The 24790-nt window shown below is 37.3% G+C and overlaps 3 protein-coding genes across 3 annotated transcripts in view; 2 read left to right on the top strand and 1 right to left on the bottom strand.

The window, feature by feature from the left end:
- Positions 1-2842: 2842 nt before the first annotated feature.
- plgrkt (plasminogen receptor, C-terminal lysine transmembrane protein) lies at positions 2843-16464 on the top strand. The gene is made up of 5 exons (XM_032569479.1): positions 2843-2977; positions 3352-3440; positions 14413-14543; positions 14664-14773; positions 15799-16464. Exons 2-5 carry the CDS (start codon positions 3360-3362, stop codon positions 15924-15926), a joined length of 450 nt encoding a protein of 149 aa, XP_032425370.1. The 5' UTR covers positions 2843-2977; positions 3352-3359; the 3' UTR covers positions 15927-16464.
- Positions 16465-16560: 96 nt separating this feature from the next.
- Positions 16561-17949, top strand: rln1 (relaxin 1). The gene is made up of 2 exons (XM_032569478.1): positions 16561-17142; positions 17396-17949. Exons 1-2 carry the CDS (start codon positions 16947-16949, stop codon positions 17740-17742), a joined length of 543 nt encoding a protein of 180 aa, XP_032425369.1. The 5' UTR covers positions 16561-16946; the 3' UTR covers positions 17743-17949.
- Positions 17950-18400: 451 nt separating this feature from the next.
- The window catches only part of LOC116724107 (tyrosine-protein kinase JAK2-like), a 39872-nt gene continuing 33482 nt past the window's right edge, over positions 18401-24790 (bottom strand). The window contains exons 14-24 of the mRNA XM_032569475.1: positions 24449-24576; positions 24182-24320; positions 23836-23987; positions 23446-23596; positions 23090-23223; positions 22594-22783; positions 22261-22385; positions 22006-22178; positions 21295-21412; positions 21013-21126; positions 18401-20938 (exon numbers count right to left, since the gene is read on the bottom strand). Of these exons, the coding sequence (XP_032425366.1) occupies positions 20831-20938; positions 21013-21126; positions 21295-21412; positions 22006-22178; positions 22261-22385; positions 22594-22783; positions 23090-23223; positions 23446-23596; positions 23836-23987; positions 24182-24320; positions 24449-24576 (1532 nt within the window). The 3' untranslated portion in view covers positions 18401-20830. The remainder of the gene's footprint in view (positions 20939-21012; positions 21127-21294; positions 21413-22005; positions 22179-22260; positions 22386-22593; positions 22784-23089; positions 23224-23445; positions 23597-23835; positions 23988-24181; positions 24321-24448; positions 24577-24790) is intronic.

Below are 24790 nucleotides of genomic sequence, written 5' to 3'. Positions count from 1 at the left end.
ATAAACCGTGAAACAAATTATATCGCATGTAAAGTAACATAATAAAAACTCACGTACAGTAAGTAACACAGAAGAATAAAAACTAAAGCAGAAATTACCACAGACATTAATTTCAATGCTCATATATTATTACAGCATTAATAACAACTCACTCAAAACTGAAACTATTCGATTTGTCTTATGACTAGGTGAATATACAAGGTTATAGTAACTCTGGGAGCATAACAGGGTGACTTTACAAGTTGATATTCAACTATCAGCTCTGGTAGCCAACCAGCTACTTAAGTCGAGGTCCTGCTTGTAGAATATTACTTAGTAATAGAAATACCACATGAGTGCATGGTGCACTTGTAGTTTTCTCACCATGACTGTTTTTATTCCATCTATATTTCTAAATAGCTGACTTGTCTTTCTTGTAAGAAAGGGTCAGCTGATAGGCAGTGAGCAGCATCATGTGGAGGAGGGACAGTGCTTTGTCAGGGACAGTATGAAAATTAAGTGGCTATCTTGCTGCCAGTGACTGACTCATGTTTATTTAAAAAGTTGAATCAACATATCTTTTTCTGTCTCTATCAAATCTTCCACTCCACAAATGTATTTTGTTCCCTGAAAGTAACTGATTGTAGAAACATTGAATAAGAAAATATCAGAACTGCTAAAATAGGCAAATGACCAAAACGACCAATAAATAAATTAGACAAACCAGCTAGAACTGTTGAATAAAATATCCATATTCCTGGTTTAAAGAGATAAAGGGAAAACTTTTGGCTACTTTTTGAATAAATAATTTGTTTATATCTTTCTTTTGTTTCTTTATTGTATCTTGTGCCATATAGCTAACAATTTGTGGTTTTTCAAGCACTGTATGCAAATGCCGTTCTAAAAGTACAATCCAGAACAACAACAATGTTCCCAACACAATACAGATACATTCACAAGATGTAATCTCCAACAACAACAAAACAAAAGAACGGAAATTTAAATAACCCTGAGTTTCCATCACCAGCCTTGCTGCCAGTCAAGTGGAATTCCCACCTGTCCTGTAAGAAAGATATGTAATAATTTAACTATTTATCTCTGGCACATATCACCATAATATATTTACAGTGTGACTGGGGAAAATTTTGTGGGTTTGCCAGTGATTTCCTTTTCTTCCTGTGCAAGCTGGTACACAACAAATTTCCTTCCGGTAGTAAAAGTCTGTGTCTGATTCTATCAGTACTAATGTTATCTCAGAGTTTAAAATCCTTTACCATTTTTCAATGCATCTCCTGGAGAGCTGTTGTTGTTAATGCTACCTCCCCTGTGACTTAAGGCAAAATGATACCTGTCACAACAGGAAAGATTTCTGAGATGGGTGAAAACTCTTGTGTGGAAGCTGCTTTTCCTCTGCTAAATTCAGATGTTAGTGTTAAATAATGTTACCAGAAAAAGCCCTGGTAAGATTTTTTTGTTAATGTCTTTTCGCTTCTTTCATCCTTTCTTTGTTTCTTTCTTGCTCTCTTTCTTTTTTTGCAGTCCCAATGAAAGGTAAGTCAATCTTAAAGTTTCTGGGTTATCCTCCAAAAAATAGATTAGTGTGAAGAAAATATTTGAATTATAATTTTAAAGCACTGGCGAAACACACAACATATATTTTTGTGCCTGTGTGTATTAAACAAACATTTGTGGGAAGAACTCAGTCCTCTTTAGATGTTCCCACAGGATGTAAATGGGAAGGTAACCGCTTAGTGTTATTAATCAAATTCACAATATCTAGTGATCATAAAAAGGTCAGAACACCTAAATGTTATACATAGGAGAGTACTCTGAACAGAATACCAAGGTGGAAAGACGTCAGCAATTTCTTAAGAGAAGTATCTGTTTCTACCCATCAATCTGGGAAGGGTTATAATATCAACAAGCAATCAAAAACTCCATCATTCTACATAGAGAAACATTATTTAGAAGGAGCTTATTGCCCAAGTTTGTGTGCACAAAGAAGAAATTTGAAGTGCTCACAGCACAGTATAAATATATTCACAAGTAAAAAAGAAATAAGACAGCAGGTTTTACCTCAAGAGCCAACTGTGCAGCCAAGAGAAAGATAAAAAAGACAAGCGCTAAAGTCTATGTCATCTCTCTGTCTCACCTTATTATGGTGGAGATTAAAGTTCATAAGAAGACAGAGATACCAAAAATATTGGCTTTGCTTTGTCTGGAAGTATTGAAGAAGAAAAAATATTTGGCTTAAGTTGGATGAATCTAGGACATACTTACAGGCTAAGACTTTTTTTAATAAATGTTGAAATTATGGAAGTATTTGTGTTTTCACTCTTGATGTCGGTAGAGGACAAATTGATTTTATTATGTTCTAATACATAAATCCCTAGAAATAATTGAACTATCAAAGGGTGTAGTCTCTCTTTTTTTTTTAGCCTGAATATATGTCCATAACATGCATAGAGTGGAAAATGTGTTGTAGACTTGCAAGAAATTCTTCATATCTTCAGCTTTTTTATTTATTTTTCCTCCTCATTTCTGGAGATATATAAATGTTTTTTTCTTCAGGTTCTTAGTTCAGATTTTTAACTTTAAAAATAATTATTAGAATTAAAACTTTTGTTTTATTTCTATAATCTTTAAAACCTTGTTTTTTCAACAGAGGGAGCCATTTCTTTGTCTTCTCTGCAGCAGTGTGAAGACACTGCTGGACACAAAATAATAACAGCAGCTGGCAAACAGATTTAATCCATTTTTAACTCTAATTTGTGCAGAAACTAAGAAATAGCTTTTGTTATTTATAAAACCGACATCTCTAAGTTAAGAACTAACGAATAAAAACAACTTATTTTGAAGATCTTCCCGGAAGTAAGGCATTAATAAACTTCCGTTTCTAGGACTGCAGCTCACGTTGTCTTTGCTTTTGTAAACATCCTTGAATGTTTCTCTTTTTGTAATATAGTTCCTCTTACTTTTACATTTCAAAGTATTATAGGTATGTAAAACTTTTATTTATAGTTAGCCAAAACTTAAAATTAATGGGTTAAAACGAAATCCTTTAAGGAGGAACAGAATAAGCTATTTAATTAGGTTAGCCATATTAGCTCCTCTCACTTGTTTCCCGAGTTAACTGAGACAAACATGTATGAAACTATCTCAAGCTTTTTAGCAATGCACGATGCAGATTATTCGGTTTTATGTAATAGAAATAAAAAGCGAATGTGCTTATATTTGCTAGTTAACCCCATGCTAAACAAGGACGTATTTTCTCTGTAGCCTTGCAAGGTCACTATAATATGAAAAAAGTGTCGTTGCTTTTGTTTCAATTGCAGAATAACTTTTTGTCTTTCTCTATGTTTTGCTTCTCAGTTTCAAACATGGGCTTTCTCATGTCTAAATCCATGGATGCAAACTTACAAAAGCAGCAGGAGTTCATGCTTAACAATTCACGGTTGCAGGTAAGTCAAGGTGACTCCAACACCATAAAAAGCTCGTACTGTACTTTAAAGAAGTTTGGCTGTTACATTTTTAACAGATGCATCAGTTCATTAACTAAAATCATTGTGGACTGCTTCAGGTCATGAGTTAAACTGATTAGCTGATTAGCTCCATTGCATCTTCTATTTTTAATAGAGTAAGTGTTTTTTCAATATTGAGAAACAAAAAAATTAGTCTTATAAATGAGCCACCTGTGCAGTGTTTGACTAAAAAGACAGATGAGAAGCCTGAGTTCTAGCAAAATTGCTACTGAAAGGTTCACAGAAAAGTGCATCTTAAGTTGACTTGAATGGCAGATTTGATCCTATTTTTCAACGGTGCCATTTTCATGAGCAGGCCCATGTTCTCTTTAATTGTGCTTCTTGTGTCACAGGAGAATTAACTTTTTTGTTTTTAAGGTTTTCATTTTTAGAGCTCATATTTCCCATAGGCTACAATTTTTGTGTGTTAAAAAAAAAAAAAAACATCCTAACCCAACCACCCCAGAAGAAGAGATGAACAACAGCAACAAAAACAAATATATATACACTGAAGGTGTGGTGAATATACATTAAAATACTTTTTGTTTTTTAACAAACTTATACATATATAACATGTATACCTTTCAAATATATATCCAGGAAAGTTAAGATATTTGCTTAGGTTCTTCTGGTCTTAGTTGTTGCTGAGCAGGATGCATCACCATGCTCATGCACTGAAGATTTAATCATAATGCTGAAAATGCATCACCACCAAGTTGAATATTTGGAAAATGTGTTAGTAGAAGAACCTTGGTTTCATCATGTCTGTCACTGCTATTCTGGATGTATCTTTTCAAGGATGAGACAAGACATTATGTCTGAAAGTAACTGAATAAGAATGGGCAGGTCCGCAACACGATGTTATTTTAAACCTTTGATTTATATTTCACCAAACCTTCTATAAACCTGCAATATAAGGTTTCTATACTGCCTAATAAATATTTTTAATACCAAGACACCCACTCTTGATGTGAAAAGCCTCTGTTACTGATCAAACAGGTGTAAATGGGCTGAATTTATAAAACACTTTAGAGCCACATTTACCAGTCGCACATTCATACCAATATACAGATTGACTTTGGTTTAGGTCCCTTGCACAGGGACACATCAACATGTGACAGGAGGAAACTTAAATTAAACCCATAACTTTCAGATTGTAAGACATCTGCTCTTTCCACAGAGCTGTCGGACGTGATACAGAGGTGAACATTTTGTAACCTAGACCACAGGGGTCAAACTCCAGTCCTGGAGGGCCACTGCCCTGCAACTTTTAGATGCGCCTCTGCTGCACCACACCTGAATAGAATAATTACGTCATTAGCAGGCCTCTACACAAGAAGGAGGAAATTAAGCCATTTCAGTCCAGTGTTTTGTGCCTCTAAAAACTGGCACATCTAAAAACTGCAGGATAGTGGCCCTTGAGGACTGGAGTTTGACACCCCTGACCTAGACCATTTATAATTGCCGATGAAAATGTATTCCTTACTTGTCTGTGTTCTTTGGTTTTAATCATTCTGTTATTGCACTATTGTTTCTAAAATAAGAAACATAAATGAAGGAGCTTATTTGTTGCTCTAGGTTTTTTTTTTAGGTATAGCAGAGTAAAGGGAGATTAATGCAAATGCCTTCCAGGATAGGATGGATTCCTGGAGTCATTAAATAATGTACTCAAAATATGACAGCATGGATACTTAGGTAGATGTTACATCCATACATCAGAATGAAACACTAACCTCTCATGTCCGTCAGGCGTTTTTGTTTTGTTATGAGTCACAAATCCACCGTTTCAAAGCTGTCCTCGTATTTCCATCTGGAGAAAACAGGATTTTATTGCTCTCATTATTATTTTTTGTTGTTCCATGTTTTTTTAATTCAAACAAAATATTATTCCCCTCCCCACCCATGTTGTCCATTAGAGATAATTTTGTTTGATTCATTCATGCCTGCAAGCCGTCGAGCAGCAGGTGGGATTCGTGAGTGTCATAATGTCAACGAAATTATAAAATTTAGACCCAAAAGGGTCTCTCTGTGGTCTGCACCTGAAATCCTCTCAGTTTTTTCAGCTTTAAACGTGGAAGATGATGACTAATACAACACAATACAGTGATGCCAAAGGTTTGGCAATTGAATTTCACAGCACCCTCATCTGAGTCCTGAAGATGAGTCATTGAGGGATATTAGATGCATATTTATGCATTACTGAAGTGGCTCTGCATTGTTTCATAGCCCCAACTGTCTTTAGCTGCTTTCAGTTTTTATAGTGCACACTCAGAATCACCTTGTATACAGTTTAATTGAATACTTTAAGCAACGTGAAAAATTAAATTAAAATGTGGCGTAGATGAAACATTCAGTAAAAATGTCCTGGGTCACTGAGGGTGAGAGCTCTTACTGGTCAATTATATGAAATAATTTAACTACTTTATTTTTTTGCATTTGAAATTTAATTTGCCTAATTGAATAAGTCAGAGTGACCCTTGTCGTTTTAAAATGTCTACACAAAGCTACGTTGTTGCCTCCCCCTGCATTAAGATGTCAAAAATGTCTTTCTGTCTGTTTTTTACGTCCCATCGGTCATGGTTAATTGATCCCTGTCGTGCTGTTGCCTTAAGTCAAAGCTACGCAGTCATTGTGTTTGAATAATGGCCTCCAGAGATCCACCATAACATTTACTGGCTATTGGTCTGATTTTTCTGACGCATGCCTTTAAAGCTAAAGCAAGCAATGAAATGACGTAGACATTGTCTTTTTTCTGAAAAATATTTGGCTGCTAGTTCTTCTCTACCATATTTTGTGTTAATGTGAGCATGGAGGTGATCCAAGGTCTTGCCTTGCACTCTACATTAACTAATTTGAAAATGGAAAAAAACCAACAACCTTAAAGCGGCTTAAAGAACACTGGATATTAGATCCCAGCTTGATTCCTTTTGAAAAGCTGCCCATGTTTTGCTCCCCTGATGTACTTTTTTTTTTCATTTCAAAATGATGCATCTTTTTAAAGAGGTGCAGAACATCAGCCTTGCAACTTTTTAGTTTGTCGATGATATTTAGACTTTTAGATGGATTTCCATTCATTATATTATATATATATTATTATATTCAGTCTTTGCCGGGTCATGATGGTAAAACTGGTTTGTATTATTCTTAATAATTTTGCCAAAGAGGAAGAACGCCTCTGCATTGGGTTGTGACAGCATGTAAATGTCAACTTAATTCCAGTAGAGAAGTTACACAGAGAACATTTGGAAACTGAGTTGCACAATTGCAGAGAGTGAAGTTCTGCTCACATCTTACTGAGAAACCTCCCTGAACTGTAGTCTCTCCAGGAATTTCATTGAGTTGGTTCTGTATTCTTTGAGCACATGCTAGATTGTGACAGGGGGCAGCATGATGGTGCAGTGGTCACATGTAAAAGGTTGTTGGTTGGAATCTCCTTGCGGGTGAAGTTGGCATGAACCCCGTGGGGTTTTGTGGATTTTCTTTGTGTTTGCCGTTCAAAATTAAAAGTGTTTTTGGGTGTGATTTTCATGATAAGGTATTGGATTATCGTATCCACTTCTACAATTCTTGTATTGTGCATTTGCAGTTGACGGGTTTGGTTAAATCAAGATAATGTCTGGTACAGTTTGCCTGACTAACTTTAAATGTCCTAATATGAGTGTTAGTTCCCCCAAACAAGTAGTCTGAATCTCCTTGAAGAATGTATTCAAACCAGAATAACTCCAATATGTGTTGGTATATTCTGTTGCCATATATCCAAATAAATTCTCTCAACATGTTTCCTTACGCATTCAGTTTAACCCTTAATTATTCATACCACGTGCAGAATTAGGATTAAACTAGTATTTTAATTTCACCAGCATGCTCTTTCTAACTGGAAGCAATATTAATATTTTAAAGTGGTTCAGTCAGAGTCCTAAAGTAAATCTGTGGAGGAAGCTAATGATTAGGGTGATGGCAAGGAGGTCTTTCTGTGCCCTTAGTTGCTATAAAGCAAATAAAAGATTCTTCCATTGATTGTCAATGGAAAATTTAATTTTAGACCTGTTATTTTCAGATAAAAATTAAATAAATGGTAAATAAAAGGTACTCATTTTACAATGTTTTATTATTAGTTTCCAAGTCATTCAACTCCTGTTAAAGTTCACAGGTGATCAAAACTTGATCAAGCCAAAATTACTGAGCAACCTCCTGATACTGACTATATTCATTGTCCCATAACCACATGTTCTTGCAATACACTATGAATATGATTATGAAATATTAATTATTGGGAAATGTGTCATCTCCTCAGGAGCTCATGTATTTCTGTAAATCTTTCTTCTATTTTGTATTATTTGGAGAGAAAAAGCCTTAAAAGAAACCAATCAGAGATCTATGAGATATACTGATAAAAACTTTGTGTTGAAACTTAGTTATTCCAGGTTACTATATATCTTGAGTTTATCAGTGTGGCATAAAAAGCAATCGATCGTATGTAGGTGCTACTTGTTTTGAGTGTGTGCTTCCCTCTGTGTTGTTTGACTTATATACTTCTGCTTCCCCTCCCAATAGCTGCTACAGTGAAGTGTGAATATCTAGGCTGATTTGTGATGATTTCTGCACATTTTTTTTTCTCAAGCTTTTGCCCGAATTTGATTCAGGCTGAAGCCCTTATAAATGTCAGTGAGCTCCTGGCTTGGATTTAGCGTCATTTTCTTCTCACTTTGTCACCTTCAGACTGGATTCATGTCTCATTTCTTCTTTTCATTTTTTTTTCTTCACTGCTGTTTCCAGTCACTGTCTCGGCTTGTCCGGCCTTTCTCAAAACCACTTTGTCATACTCCGTGATGTCGCCAGCGTGCAGAACATTTGAACCGTTTCCAAGAACACGTACCGCTTTAAATTCTCATCAAAGTTTTCAGCACAACTAAGTTGTCATCAAGTAACACCGTTCCATATTTACTGGCACTGTCGGTGAAGAGTTCAGAAGGAAACCCAACTTTTATTGCATCATCATCATTCATTGAAAGATTTCGGAAACTCCAACGTTTATCTTGAGAAAATCCTTCGAGTGTTATAAGACAATGGTTTGGCTGTACTCCTGCTGTGAACAAGCCTCTTCAGATCAGTCCTGACACTTCTTTTATGTTTGCTCTCTTCAGCTCACCCCTCAGGTTTCTTACTGAACTTAGGTCATGGTAGAATGCTTTAAACTTTGTGTCTAAAGAAGCATTAGAGATCTAATAATGAGCTAATTTTGGGTTTCCTTGTGTGAAGCAACCAGCTATTCAAAATGCTCTAATATATATAAACGGTTATTAAGCCACGGACTTTAACAATGTTCCAAGTCTATTTGGATGGGAACAGGCCCCCAGCATCACAGTTCCTCCTCCATATGTGCTTTGGACGCTATTCCACATAGTCGAAGTGGAAGTAGTTTTTTTTCTGCACAGCTTTTTATTTTATGTAAATCACTTTGAACTGTTTTGCTGCTGAAATGTGCTGTACAGATAAACTTGACTTTAACTGGAGTTAGACATTAATATACACAAAGTCAAAGTTGGGGCATCTTGATCAAAAGGATGCTAGCTGGACCTCATCCCAAATGGGCTCCTTATTGACTTTTACCAAGCAGTTATTTGAGCAGTGACTGAATTTGTTTACCTAAATTAGTCTTTGTAGTCTGTTTCAGATTCAATGAAAAATCAGTAAGAATTCTACTTGACTTTTCTCTCTATGGTTAAGTGTAATGTATATACCTGGGTCATTTCATGGTTTCTGTTCTCATTAATGTGCAACATCATCACTTTCTAGAACCATCGAGTTGTATTAGTTTCTGCCTCAGCGGGTTTCTGCTTCGAAACATTACTCAGCTTCGGTGATGAGAGAAACTCTCATTACCGAAGCTCTTGGGTCTAACGCTGCTGTAAGTTCCCACTTCCTGGAATGAGTCATCGGTGCGGTAAGCACGTGTCGCAGGTCCTATCAGTGGATTCCAAGGGTTGGTTTCATATTTAATGCAGGTGTGAAACTTTCTACTGAAACTCCTCAAAAAAACATGGTTAAAACCTCCAGTCATTTCCAGATCACAGTCATGGTAGTCAGCCGTTCACTCTGAATGGCCATGTTTCCCTCTAGGGCTCTCTTGCAGTAAGTGTAACTGCGACTAATGCCTTTATTCGATGTAAGCTATTTAGTTCATTTTACGTTTGAAACATTGCTAAAGTATACTTTTTGTAACTTCAGTCTGGAGAAGTATGGACAATGGAAATATGGGTGTGTAAAACTATTTATATTTCCAGATTTTGTTCATTTCCCACAGACTTAATGTTTCCTAAGATTCGTCCTCCTTTGTGTCTTTCCTGTCATCCTTGTAAATGTTCTTGTTAGCTTTCCTTTATTTCTTCTGTTCTTTGTTTCTTCCTTCCTCAGTTTCGTCCTCATGTGCTTCCTTACGGTAACTTCCTTCTTTCCTCTTTTGTGTCCTGCTGTCTTTACTCTCCTGTGTCATTACTTCTTTTCTGTCTTTTTCGTGTTACCTGCTGTCCTCCCTTTGGCTTTTTTCATTGTGTCGTCCTTCCTGTCAAATTACCTCTCTTCACTTCCTTCACTGTTTACCTTCTCCTTTGTGTCCTTCTTTCCTTCTGTGTGTCCTTCATTCTTTCTATCCTTGTTTTCTTCCCTCTTACCTTTCTTCATTTATTCATAATTTTATTTCTTGTCTTTGCTTGTGTTCTTCCTCCTTCCCTCTGTGTTGTCGTTCCTTTTATCACCTTGTATTCTGCCTCCCTTCTTTGTATCCTAACTTTTTTTCTTTGCTTCCTTCCTTCTATCCATTATCTATTTACTCCAAACTCCATATTTGAACACTTCCCACTGTAGTAATGTCTGCCATAAATTCATGGAAACTTGTAAAGTGTCATTCTTATATGGATACTTTGAAGGAACTGCATCTTGTAATCTTTAAAGTTTCTAGAACAGATATTTCCAGTTAACATTCATAAAAAAAAAAAAACAAGTTGTGAACTAACCAAGCTGTTGGTGCAGGCCTAAAATCAGTACTGAAACTATCTGTAAAAGCTAAGCACTTAAAGTTATTTGTTTTGCATATATTAAACACTACCTGAGTTGGACTAATTCAAGCTGTTTTGGCTATTTCCTCCATTTTTTGTTAAGGCTGTAAATATTTGTACTATAAATATTTCTGTTTTATCCTTTATAGCTGTTTGTAATGCTTTCCGCATGTAGACTGTTTCTCATACTGTGAGATGGCTGACATGAAATTGATTTAAGATCTGTTTAAATATTCTACAAAGAACATTTGTTGCACCTCCTCTATCCATCATTGGGAATATTGATCCAACTGAAGCTCTCCAGATTATCAAAGAGGATTAAAAATGACATTTAACTGAAAAGGTGTTAAAGTCTCTGACCTAACTATAAACATATTTCTATTTGATTTACATAAAAGCGTATTCTCGGTGTGCGGTGGGAATGTGAAAAACGTTTCTCTAGTTTGTCAAATATTTGGAAGTGATGCAAGAAGTGAATTAAGACAAAACATTTCTGACTTTTATATAGAAATAGAAAGCATCAGAAAAAAATAAGCATCAACATATCTTTTCCCTACATGACTTCTTGTTTTCCCTTGGAGACTTCATTTATATATTTTATAACTCTGAAGTCTTTGCATAATTTTAGACTGACTCCATGACGTTTCTGTTGCTCTGCAACATTGAGAGCGTTTGTATGTATTGAAGCATTACTTTTGAAAAAGAATGCCTAAACAAATGTTGTCTTTCTTCCTGCAGAGTGCAATGAAAAGGCTGAACCACTCACACTCAGCCCTGGTGATGCATCTGTATGTTTATTGCCTTTGCAAACTCTCAAGACTTCCTGAAACTCCTTGCGTAGGACTTTTGTTTTGCCACATTTGACCGTTGTTGGTTAAAGTAATATAAATCTCACAGCGGCTGATCACACTCTTAGCATTCAGTCCAACTGTATATTTAAGGAAAATACAATTAATTCAGTTTAAGAGTTGATTGCGCTTTGTGAGTGTAAGTAGCTTAGACTGTAATTTTACCCTCAAGTGACGCTTTGGCCTCATGATTACAGGTTAACTTTGCTGAGTAGTTTCTCTGTTTGCCAAAACTAACTAGCATTAGTTGACTTATGTCTGTAATTAGCCCACCTGGTCTCCTTCAAGAAATGCGTCATGTTTTTACCAGCAGGGATTTTTTTGTTTTCTCATATGAAAAATATTGTAGTTCAGGTAGAGCTGGAAACGCACAAAAGGAGTTAGATCACCTGACAAAATCTGGTTAATGTTGAAGAAGAGGCTGTTGCCTAAGGTGGATCGACAAATTGGGCCTGACGGTATGACCCACCTAAGTACTTTGTGGAGCTAAAACTGTCTCATAATTCACAAATGCACAGACCAAGATCCACAAATTCACAGGACAAGATCCACAAATGCAAAAGATTCACAAATGCACAGAACGAGATTCACAAGTGCACAAGAATCTTGTCCTGTGCATTTGTGAATTTTTAGCTCCATAATAAACCAACAGATATAAGGCCACATTATTCAAAGCATTTGTATGTTTGGTTTGATAGCCTTTGAAAATTTTTCACATTTTATGTGAGAACCAACAAACGTCCCTGTATGCAATAGACCAATACAAAGTGCTGCGTTATTGTTAAATGGAAGGAAAGTCGTAGTTTTCATAGTCTGTACAAATGGAAGATCCGATGAGTGTTGTGTGCATTTTAATCAACATTAAAATTAGAATATTGGACTGTAGATGGTTAATTTGAATGTAGCACAAAATCCACGTATTAAAGTCTTTTGAAGGTAAATTAGCTAAATTAGGAATATTTAGACAGAACTTCAAACATTCAGTTAATGTATTATCTCACAATAAGATCTTTGATCTGTGCTAAAAATGCACCAGTAAGTATTATGCATTCACCACCTAGCATTTGAGGTGGTTTGACAAAAATTTCCACCAATCATCTGCTGAAGGTTCTTCCTTGTTTTTCATAAAGGCTATATTTTTTTAACTTTGTTCCCTGATTTTCTCTAACGACCTCTGATGTTAACAAGGATTAATAAGTAAATTAGAATTAAGTGCTTTTTTTTTTTACTGCTTATAAAGACACTTGTTTGCTGTAGATTTTATTGTAAGGAATTAGAGTTAAAGGGGGTGAAATATTAATGGACACCACAAAAGAAGAAATTCAAAGTTTATGAATGTTTTTGTGAGATTCTGAATGTGTTCAACTTGCTAAGGACCTCAGTTTGAGCGAAATGACCGATGTGGCTGATAATGGGTTGCCAGGCTACTTATCATGCCTACTGTCATCCTGAGGAAGGCACTGAGTGGCCTTGCCTGGCGTTTGACAAGTTAAAGACATTTCATGCTGGGAGTGAATCGAAGTGTAGCCAACTCCCTCATAAAGTCTTATTAAATTGCTTCTGACTCATTCAAACAAACGCCCCTGTTTTGCTCAGTTTCCTAAGAATTCAATTTATTTCATTTGTTCCATCTTTCCCCCCTGCACCCTCCTCATTTTCTTCACCAAAAATTAGATGTCGTTTCTTATGGCTTGAAAATCTTTTTGTGTTAATTGTGCAATTTTGTTTCTTGCGCCTAACATTGACACAATGCATCTGTCAGTGTAAATTTGTCAAATCAACAGCTTGTGGGAAAACGGTCCAATTTACTATTTTCACATACATTGTTAGCTCAGCTGAATGCTAGCTTTGAATCATCATCAGGTCAGAGTCACTTCCCTGGTGGCTGAAAACAAAAACTCATCTTTGACACTTTCACTTTTAAAAGATAAAAGGCTTTTTAACTGAGAATGTCACTCAGTAGGGCTCTGCAGGATGCATGTATTTGTCTAAATGGACGCAGGCCATTGTGTGCGTGTCGAACAGGAAACTAAAAACAAAGCTTTCACCTTCCTGAGGTTAATCAGCATGGATGCAGCATCCCTGACCCTGGACTGACTGACTGGCTCCACCTTGATTTAACCCCGGCAGTGTCTGACATGGCAGACTCGCTGCCTCCTTCTGTAGTTTCAAGTTTAGAATGTGGGAAATATGCAAAAATATAAAGAAACTTGTCCTATAAACCTTTTACTTGATACTTCTGGATTGGGCAATGAACTAATTTTATCAAGTAATCTTTTTTTTTTGTTTTGTTTTTGAAGATTTAATTTTTGGAAAATCTGGATTTTTAAATTTTTTTTATACTAATGCACTCTTTGGGTTTGTGTAGTTGCGTAGATGTTGGCCAGGAAAGCATCAAGAGAGCATCTTGATTGATAGGCGTGTTTCACAGCTTCTGTTTATTTCAAGTTTGAATTCTGGTCAACTCACAGAGGGAATGATTGAAAGCCTATTTTTTAAGTAATTTTCTGTCATTGCTTATTCCTTTTTAACAAAAAAGTGTGATGAAACATATCCATTAAAATCAGAAATTGGCTTTAAAAAAAATCTGAGATTTTTTTTTAAGCCATATTGCCTAGTCCTGGATACTGATAAACTTGAGTCATCTAGACTTTTGAATCTGTAGTTGGAATATAACTTCCCATCATGCTTGTTTTTGCCAAATTGTAATTACAGTAACATTATCTGACCTTAAACAGCAAAGGTTTTTAACAAAAAGTACTTTTTTTTTTTTTTTTTAAAGCTTTTTGCCTTTTGGCATTAAGTTCAATTTTAACAGATTAGCTCCATCTAGGCTCCTGTGGGGATAAATTCTGAAAGGACCAAACCCAAATTATTTAAAATTTAAATGTTATTTTATTATTTTCACGTTAACTAAGTTCTTTAAACACATTTTATTTTGTATTTAAGTGTCTAATGACGTCCTCTTTCCTGATGTGCATCTGTTTATGCTTGTGTGTTTCTGCATAGATGGAGCGTCAGATCCTGATGCAGAACCAGATGAGAGAGAGACAGATGGCCATGCAGATTGCCTGGTCCAGAGAGTTTCTCAAATACTTTGGCTCCTTCTTTACAGTGGCCACATTGGGACTAACAGCAGGGTGAGAGGTGGAACAGCCACACTGTTTACAGTCTGAGAGGAAGATATTGGGTGATGACCAATATAAAATGTGTTGCCAAAAATGTGAACACCTTGCTTCTTTTTGTCTGGTCATCCTCAGAGCCATTAAAAGAAAAAGTCCCGGCATGCTGGCTCCGATTATTCCTCTCGGTTTCGTATTTGCCTATCAGATGGACAGCGCCTATGGGACACTCATTTATCGGATGAGAGGTGAGGCTATTTGGATGTAGATGTAGAAACATGTTCTTTGGGTTTTTTTCTGTTGAGATATGAATAAACATGCATCATGAACATAAATGTCATTTTGATTTTGAGTTTTAAAATCATTCAGGCTCTTTATTTGTCAATGGTGGAAGGATGGCACGACAACTTTAAATGTTTTTTTTAGAGAGGGTACTGTATAAATGGGACTTTTTTAGGTTTATATCATATTATAATGTTATTTGATTGAAACGCTAGAGTGTTGCGTTGATTCTTTCATGGATGTTTGATAAATCCTCCAGTCAACCATTCGGGGTGCCTAAACGCTTGCTTTCACAAAGTTCCTGTCTGTCCTGAATCTGCTGAGCTCAACATACCAACTACTTTTCAGTCCAGCTCTCTTAAGAACGGTTATAAACTGCATAATGGAGAAACATTGTGATGACGCAGTGAGGGCGGAGTGTCAGAAAGAGTAGAAGCTTCTGACACAGACAGAAGCAAATTTTCAAGGCATCAAATTGCAAAGTAAAATTTCTTTTAAGTCATGTTTGATATTTACACCTTTTTTTTAACAACTAAAAGTAACATAGTTACTTGATTATGCTATAAAATGTCACTGTGCCTGGAAAATGCATGAAACCGCCACTTTAAAAACAAACTAGGTGAACAGTTTTAAACGTATTGTGTAGATCTAACAGACACAGCATCAAAAGTTTACACATGTTGTTTAAGAACCTTAAAAATTAGTTAGGACATTCAGAAACGTAAGCCAGTGTTAGTAAAATAAAATAAATAGATAATTAGAAGCATAATTAAAAGGTCCAAACTGATCATTCATGCATATGAATTTACTTAAATGTCTTACAGGAAGAATTGATTGTAGTACAGCTCAAACATAGTGACTTTCAGAGGCAGAACTACTGATTCACAAAATGTTTCTGGATTAAAGAAGAAAAATGACTGTCTTATGTTTGGGTAGAAGACGACATCCATATGCCGCATTCCATTTACGTTTGGTTTCGTTGGACCTTTAGGCGAGGCTGAGAATATCATGGCGTCTGAGCACGATCGTTTGGACCTGCCTCTGGGGACGCCAACGTACGAGAGCATAGAGAAGGCCCGCCGGGCCAAAACCGGCCTCATCTCTTTTTTGGAGAAGTGATTCATCAGTTGTGACACGAATCAAGATCCAAACCGTCCGACCGGTGCGTTCACCTGTGCTATTTCTGTTTTATCATAGAGAACAGCTGTCAGGTCCAATTTGGGTTCCTTGAACGTGTTGGAGTCTGCGGTTTGCACCAAGTCTACATCATGAACCTTTAAATAAATCTGTAGCTGTTTTGATTTTGTATAGCAATCTCATTATTGAAAGCTGATTGGCTGATGAAGTTTACTGATTTTAGATGAGTTAAATGTATACATTTACTGTGCCGTTGTGGTATAAAATACAAATGATAGTAATAAACAGACACTGTCAATGACTCATTATTTGCTCCTGACAAATTACCGTAGGTGATGATTTCCGACCACTAGGGGGCAGAATGTCCATCATTACTTATTTATTGGTGCAGCATCTCATTAGTCAGTTTCTGCTTCACTACTCAATAATTGGGGTCATCAAACCAAAGCTTTTTATTTGTACATTTATATTTACTTACATAATTTGCATCTGACATATTGAAAGTATTTGTTAAGCCAATTTTTTTTAAAAATCTTGCAATAACATTGTCTCAGATATTATTTTGTAATAATCTGTCGCTTTCTGGAAAAAAATAAAATCAAAAACATTTTATTCATCTTTGTTTCATCGTCTGTATTTTTTTTTTATCTACGTGCATAGACGGTGTCCGCAATTATATTACTGCAACAAAGAAATAACTCAAAAGTACGTCAGTGCCATCAATCCAAGTGACGTGCGTGTGTGTTGCGAGGAGGGAGGGCGGGCGGGCAGCAGAAACACACAAGTCCATGATTGAACTAGCGACTACAGTATATAAGGTTGCGGCCACTGGCTCAGAGAGAACCAGAGGAGCAAGACGCAGGAAAAACTGGAGCATTTGTTGCTGTTTCAATGGGCTTTAATTGAACTCTGCAGGTGAAAAAGTCAGGAGCAGGATCCTCAACTCTGACAAAAAAACATTTCAGCTTCCCAGTTAGGTTACAGTTTCAGCCTTTAGTGAAGATGCTGTGGAGGGTGACCGTTGCCTTGGCCGTGATGTGCATCGGAGGCGCATGCAACAGCGTGGGAGCCGATGTGATGAGCAGACTGATCGTGCCCAGGGACTATGGGGTGAAACTGTGCGGGAGAGAGTTTATCAGAGCTGTCATTTTCACCTGCGGGGGCTCTCGGTGGAAACGGTCCACAGAGGGGGAAGGCGGTGAGTCAAACTATTTACTCTGTTATTGAGATCTCAATCTCACAGTGAGATTTTATTAATGTGGTGGGAAAATTAAAATCTGCATTTCTCTGTGGAACAGTCGAGATTTAAATAAAATTGAAAAAAATGTTGAAAAAAGTTGGAAGAAAGGTTATTATGATCAACTGAAATAGTTTTGAAAGTCATTTCTTCTAAAATCATCTCGGGAGAAGAACATTTAATAAATTTAGGATGATTTTTTTTCTTCCTCCAGAGCCGTTCCACTGGACTTCCCTCGGTGATGTTGCACCCGAAGCCGAGCGGAGGACCTGGCAGTATGACACAGATCTCAGAGACGATAACTCTCCTCTCCCCTTTGCTGCCTCCAACTCGCTAGCTGACCTCTTGACCCTCTTCACAGTCACAAACGAGAGACAACAATCGTCTTCAGGCTCCCCAGGCCTGCCGAGGGAGTCCATAGCTTTAGGTGAGCAGGAGCAGAATAAAGACGCAGCCGACCGGCTTGTAGTGACCAAGAAGAAGAGAAACTTTTCTCTGGGCGTGGCGGGGATGTGCTGTAACCAAGGCTGCACCAAGAACGATATCGGACGGTTGTGCTGAGGCAGAAAGGAGAAAAGGCTGGTGTGATAATAAAGATTAGGCACTGTACAATAATTTGTTTTGAGCAAACAAGAAGGGAAACATTTGGTTCATATTTGTTTAATAGCAGCCATTAACTGTTTGTCTTTGAACTTATTTTAATAAAATTCATGTTCTGTATGTTGACTGTTGCCTTCCTTGGAACGTGAATAAATTTTAAGTACTGCAGGACGACTCATTAACACAGTGTCATTATGCTTAAATGACAGTGACTTTTTTTTTTGGAAGATTGAAATATCATTTTTATTTATATCTTTGATAACAAAAAGGCAAAGATCTGAATTTTATTTGCCATCAAAAACAAACATCCAGACTTTAGAAAAAAAAAATACAATCTCTTAACTTTATGATCCAAATTAATAAATCTTTTGTGAATTAAATGAGTAAACACGGTTTTTTTACACCAAAGATTTGTGATCATTTACATTCACAGTAAAAGCTCAATCCAACTGGCTGGAAATGAATGTGGAAAAGAGCCGAGCAGTATAAATGTTTCTTTGTATAAAAATCTTTGGTCATGAAATAAACTCACACTTTACAAATTAACATATTTGACCATAAACAACACAAATTCATCATTAGTAAAAGTTGTACAACTGAAACAAAGATGCCTTTTTTCACAGCTTTATACAAAGTAAGCATAACTGACCACAAAATATTGAACTTGCTCTTTTAAGTTCCAATTTTTCAACATGTTTTATGAATTTTTGCAGTTATAATATTTTTAACAAAGTAAAGGCACTGAATTAAATAAGAACAATATGAATAAGGATCTGTCATTTATGGCAGAAAAAGTTGATCATTAAAAAATATTTCAAAATGCATATTTTCTTTAAAGCCTTCACTCATCAATATCCATCATACTTAGTCTTAAAGGGGACCTATTATGTTTTCTTGAACAAGTTAGGATACGTCTATGGCTATACAAACATGCGGTAAAAACAGCTGAAAAAAACATGCTGGAGCTCCGCAACGGTTGCTAGGTAACAGGGCAGCGCAGGTTCATATGAACTTACTTCCAAAAAATAGTCTTTTCTGGGTGTTTTTGTTTTAAATCACATGAACTGTTTTTACAAGCAACTGAGAGCCAAATTGAAGTACAAAAACATGCAAAAAGTGAACTTTGCATAATAGGTCCCCTTGAAATATTCCCAAAATAGTGACATGAATTTAAAAAAAAACAAAGCAGCCCTTCTTACCACTCATTTATGGTTGGTAATGTAATGCAAATATTCACATCAAAAGACAGCATCTCTAACTGACCAGAAATCACAAAACTCTTTAAATAAACTAATAGCTTGCACAAAATATAGGCATCCACTTATTTTAAAGCTTTCCATAGGCTGATAACGAAGCCTTATATCATTCAGAATGTGTGATGCATTAAAAAAGTATATGTAAATTAAAATAAAAACCTTTCAGAGGCTTTACAGTGTAACTTGATGATCGCTCACACAATGCAGGCTCCACAAAGCGTTTAATTGTTGAGCATTCATGGTTGTTAAACAAAATTTTTAATAAAAAGATGCAAACATTTCAATATCTTTGATATTAAAATCTTTTTTCACCTTGCAAAGTGTATGACTTAGGGTGCCATGTAAAATTATCCCTACCCCTAAAGTCTTTTTAAATTTTGTCACTTCACAACTTCCATGTATTTAGTTGAAAACTATACCTTCCTCAACAATCAATGGAAAAATCTTGCTTGGCATAACAGCAGTCCAGCTCTTCCTGTAATTACTGGGCACATTTTTCATCTTTCCACTGGTCTTTAATGTTTTAGGTTTTGTGATGAGCTCCAAGTCTTTGAGGTTGGAAGGCCTATCTGCAATTTCCCTAATCTTTAGCTGCCTCCCCAGATTCACTATAGGCGTTTTTCCACTGGCAAGTCGCCACTAACCGGTTAATGTTCGGTTCGGTAATTCCCTTTAGACCTCCCTTCATTACTAATCCAGTTCGTCTGTGTATAATTTAAACTGTATTAATGCAGTTGTTGGTGAAGCCTTCACATGTTTGTTAAACTTCTCAGGGTGTAAATACTTTTGCAAGTCGCTTTATCTATGCACATTTGATTCCACAGTAACAGAGAAGGTCCAAACAAATCTCTGGGTCTCATTAGAGCCTTTTCCACCAAACTGTTCCCAGAGCTTCACCAAGACAAAATCTAAGCCGGGCTCGGAATCCCGTGCTAATCCAGGTCGCAATCGGACCAAAGGAAAGAACTCCTTTTAATAAACGCCACGTTTAAAACTCCAGAATTTAGTTTTGGGCTTTATTAAAACTGTAAAAACTGTGCTTCAACAATAGTAATTTGTCAGATTAGCATAAGAATAACAGAAGATGACTGTCTCTTTTCACAGCTTATTCTGAAATTATCTATCTCAGAGTTTAAGTAAGCCGGTTTATGGTTGGTCAGAGCTGATTATTCTCCTTTCTGACTCCGTTCTTCAACACAGGTGTGTTAATAAATCTTTCTCTAAAAGCTGTGTTAGATCAGGCATCCAAAAGCTCAGTTTTTTAGAAGTGTTAATAAACCACGTTGGTTATATTGGGGCATCTGCTTGCAGTAATACTTGGATAAATCCTATTTCTTTGGTTGAATTGCCTCCATTCTCAGAAGATGGGGGGGACCAAACAATAATTAGATGAGCTATTTATAATGATGTAATGACAGTGGTGGAAAAGCAAGGCAGAACCACTTAAAGACTGACCCTAGCACCAACCCCGGTGAAGAACTGGAACCTCTTGGTTTCCTTGTGATTTCAAGTGCAGCCACATGGCTGAAAGTCTGTTCGGAATGCAGTTTGGATCGTAAACACCAAAAAAAAAAAAAAACGTAGAATTGTACTTGAAAACATCAGAGAAAATCTTTGAGTTAGCTGTAGTGTTCTCGTTATTTCAGTCTTTTCTTCATGAAGCGGTCGAGCTGCCACAAGTGCGAAGACAGCCACCACCTAAACTCCATTGGTAACTCTGATTGTTGTGTGACGACTGACTTGCGCACGTCAACACCAGCAGGTCAACAGTTCAGGAATTCGCTGCGTCCATCTCATCCGTCCTTGCTCTCTCGCACAGTCTCCACCCGCTGGATTAGGGCCTTGAATGTGGGCCGCAGTTTCGGGTCACTGCTCCAGCACTCCATCATGATCTTGTGAATCTGAAGGAGCAAAAGGAAGAAGTTAAAGCCACATTATGGTGACAATAAACACTAAACTTGTAATTGCTGCAGACCTCCTTTAGGCAGTTTTCAGGAGCAGGGAGTCTATATCCTTGTTTCAGCAGGTCGATCAAATGGTAGACGATCATCTGGCCCTGCTTTTCATTTCCAATTTTCTCCATGAAAACCTACAACACAGAAGAGTTTGCTCTCAATAATTGTTAAAAAAAAAAAAGAGTCCTGATCACATATGTGAGGCAATAAAACTGATGGTTGTTTTCAAACTCAATTTGAATGAAGATGTTTAATTTAAGTGTGAGGTGGGTAGTTAAACTAAGAACAAAGAGGCGCCGTACCGCTGGGGGGCTGCAGTTCTTGTCACTGTAGGTAAAGAGCTCATACAGAACGACGCCGAAGCTCCAAACGTCAGACGCTACGGAGAACTTGCTCTCTGTCAGCGACTCGGGGGCATACCTGCAACAAACAGCAAGACATTATTACGGCTGCGACTAACAATTATTATAATAATCCAATAATCGGATAAACAAAATTCAGCAGATTTTTTTAATGTATCCATTAAGAAATGCAAATAAAAAAATAATCCATTTTGCTCTTTACCGTTTAAAAATAAGGGGATTTAATTATTCACATCAGTTTCCAGGCAGAAGATTAAATCCTTGAGCATTTAGAAACCACATAAAGTAGTCCTGTGGATGGATGTGGCATGAACACAAAAGATGAAATTATCACACCAGAAAAAAGATCCCATCTTCCCATGTCACAGATAGGGGTTGTATTGCATTTTAGTGTTCCAGAATCATCATCCAAATCTCAGAAAACTTCCACTCTTCATACAGAATGGAGTGTCTTTCTATTAAAATTATATTATTTGATGCATGTGTGACAAACAGCACTCTGGACAAATCTATTTTTGATCTGCCTCACTGTTTAAAAAGATTCTTTAATCTTTGTACATCTTCTTGACAGCCAGTCGCTGTTTCTCCATCTTCTTTTGACAAAAACATATGCCTAAACAAAAACAGCAGTTGCTCCCCGACAGTCCTCACCAGAAGATGGGGCTCTCCCCAGGCTCCCTGACAGTGTAGTACTCCTTGTCCTGCGGCAGGACTTTAGTTAGGCCAAAATCGCCGATCTTCACCCTCATCTCGCTCTCCACCAGAATGTTCCTGGTGGCCAGGTCTCTGTGAATGTACCGTTTACCACCGAGGTAGTCCATGCCCTGGAAGAAGTTCATGATTTAATCAGCATCAGGCTCATCAGCATGTACTTCAGTTTGTCTGCAAGCTTTTTAATTGTGTTACCTTGCATATCTGCGATGCGTAGTGCAGCAGTTTTATGGAGTCAATGTGGTCCTTGTGTTTGATGAGATAATCTCTCAAGCTGCCGAAGGGGAGGTACTCCATGATGAGACGAAGGTTTCTTCTACCTGCACGAAGAAGATGGTTAAATATGAATGGGATTTCTTTGTTTTCATGGTAGAAAATTAATTGAAAACAAAGGTAGTGTGAACATGTCATTGGTAAAAACTTGCTGTTACACAAGAAACAAAATAAAAGCACTGTAGAGGGAAAGCAGTAAGTTTGAGAGGGAAAATAAAAACATTTTCAGGTAGATGCCGAGGCATTTTTCCACACCTGCACTGTAGCACACGCCTTTGTATTTAACAATGTTCTCATGGTGAAGCGATTTGAGGATTTCAATTTCCCGCTCAAAGTCCCGAAGGTGCTCAGCTGTACTGTGCTGCAGCTTCTTCACAGCCACCACCTCCCCGGTGCTGTCCTGCAGCGGGTCGTACCGGCACATCTCAACGCTGCCAAAGTTGCCCTGCGGCGTTCAGGCAGAATGAGAACACATTGAAACACCGGTGACAAACAACCATAGATTAATGTAAACAAAAGCTACATAAAGTAACAAGTATGGTACTGTGTAACAGAGTTGGACAATGCCTCATTCCAAAATATTTCTCCAAAGGAAACTGTTTAATAGATCTGTGCTAGTGGCTTAAATTAAAACATTGTTTCTCTAAAATTGTATAAAGATGGACACTTTATACAAACAGATAGCAAACGGACTACAAGTCCTTGTAGTCATGACAGCTGTTTCTGTGCATTCACAGAGAGTTTGGCTTACTTTGCCCAGCTGCTTGAGGAAGATCAAGTGTCTCTCCTCAAACTGCGCTGGCTCCTGGCTCACTGAGGCCCACGGGAAGCCAAACCCTCGGGTCCTGTTGGGAACCATGTCGCTCTCCACCAGCAATTCATAATCTGCAAAATCATGTTTCAAAAATGTCCTTGTCATTATCGGAAGCAAAAGACGTGGTGAGGTGGTGCATAAAAGCTAAATGTTTAACTGTAGTCAGTGGACAAACATGTTGGATATTGCAGTTTGCTGCTACATCCATACACTTCATGCTCACTGGTAGTTCACACAAGATAAACACTGATTATAGACTCAAACATGTTTTCTACTTCTACTTGTTTTCCCACCTGGAGTGAAAAGACTGTTGAGGTCTCTGATGATTGTCCTGAAGGAGGGTCGGTGTAAAGGCTCATAGTCCATGCAGCTGTTTATCAGGTTGGCCAACTCAGTCCACTTTGGAGCCGGCAGCTGGTGTCTGTCCTCATAGAACAGGTTCTTCTGCAGATGCATACAGTAAGGTTCAGAAGTTTTACATGGAAAAATGATCAAACGTAGGTAACGCAGACGTGAAGTTTGCAGAATTCATTGGGTATGTGTTTCATCACTTCTCCTGGGTTTGCATTTTTGTTCAAAATGCAAGAGAAATTAATTAAAATCAAATTTAACCATCACTGAATTCATTCTTAATAGTAAAACAAAGTCAATATTTATCAAGCATATATTTGTAGCTGTGGGACCTTTGAGGAGTCCAGGGTGCTGAGTGGTTTTTCTCCCCCGCTGCAGATCTCCCAAAGCGTCGTCCCGAAGCCCCACTTGTCTGTTGCTAAGCTCAGATTCTGGGGGGTTTCGATGCACTCAGGGGGCACCCACGGGATACGCTCCACCAGAACTAGGAAGCAGATGTGTAAGAAAAAGAAATAAGAAAAAAAGAGAGAAAAAAACAGGAGTTACAGAAAGTGGCGGTGATCAGTGTCTGTACAGGTAGCAGAAGATCACACCAAACAGTTCTGGTGCCTTTTATTTTCACATGGCCTCACACAGGAATGACGTTTGCGCCTTCATGCGTTACGTGAAGTTTCTCACCTTCTCTAGGCAGAACGGTGATGCTGATACCAGGATCACTGAGCTTGATGAAAGGCAGGCTGCCCGTCTTCCGGTCCTCCTCTCTGATCAGCAGAATGTTTTTGGCACAAACATTCCCATGAACTACGCTTTTATCCTCCTGTAGAAAATAAATTGAAAACAGACTTTTTTTTTTACCGTGCACTAGAATTGTTGAAGGCCTCAAAAATTAAAATGACAAACAGTTAATTCAGAACAAGACAGACTGGATTTCTTGTAAAGTCTTACCAGGTAATGCATAGCCCAGGCTAATTGTTTGGCCACTTCTAGCTTCCAGGTGATGTTGACACAGTTTTTCTTCTTTTTCAAATAAATATCCAGAGAGCCAAACTTTCCATATTCCTGCACCATCATGTCTGAAATAAAGACAAAGAGCGAGAAAATATATTACTCTGGTCCCTACAATTTCGGTAAAGTAGAGCAGCTCCACCAATAATTTGACAGTTTTATCTTTAATTTCTTTAATACTGTGTCTAAGTTTCTGACATCTTTCAAAAAGATTCCAGCAATTTAGGCTCAATTCTTCAAAAACAAAATTACACCAAAATTCAATAAGCAACTCTTGCTATG

The sequence above is a fragment of the Xiphophorus hellerii genome, chromosome 8, assembly GCF_003331165.1.
Source record: "Xiphophorus hellerii strain 12219 chromosome 8, Xiphophorus_hellerii-4.1, whole genome shotgun sequence".
Lineage (NCBI taxonomy): Eukaryota > Metazoa > Chordata > Actinopteri > Cyprinodontiformes > Poeciliidae > Xiphophorus > Xiphophorus hellerii.
This window is presented reverse-complemented; position numbering and strand designations above follow the sequence as displayed.

What these genes read in the sequence shown, in the direction of transcription:
- plgrkt (XM_032569479.1), top strand. Translation starts at nt 3,360, where the DNA reads ATGGGCTTTCTCATGTCTAAATCCATGGATGCAAACTTACAAAAGCAG. An exon ending in TTAACAATTCACGGTTGCAG is followed by an intron (nt 3,441 to 14,412) that starts GTAAGTCAAGGT and finishes GTTTCTGCATAG; the next exon opens with ATGGAGCGTCAGATCCTGAT. An exon ending in ACTCATTTATCGGATGAGAG is followed by an intron (nt 14,774 to 15,798) that starts GTGAGGCTATTT and finishes TTGGACCTTTAG; the next exon opens with GCGAGGCTGAGAATATCATG.
- rln1 (XM_032569478.1), top strand. Translation starts at nt 16,947, where the DNA reads ATGCTGTGGAGGGTGACCGTTGCCTTGGCCGTGATGTGCATCGGAGGC. An exon ending in GTCCACAGAGGGGGAAGGCG is followed by an intron (nt 17,143 to 17,395) that starts GTGAGTCAAACT and finishes TTCTTCCTCCAG; the next exon opens with AGCCGTTCCACTGGACTTCC.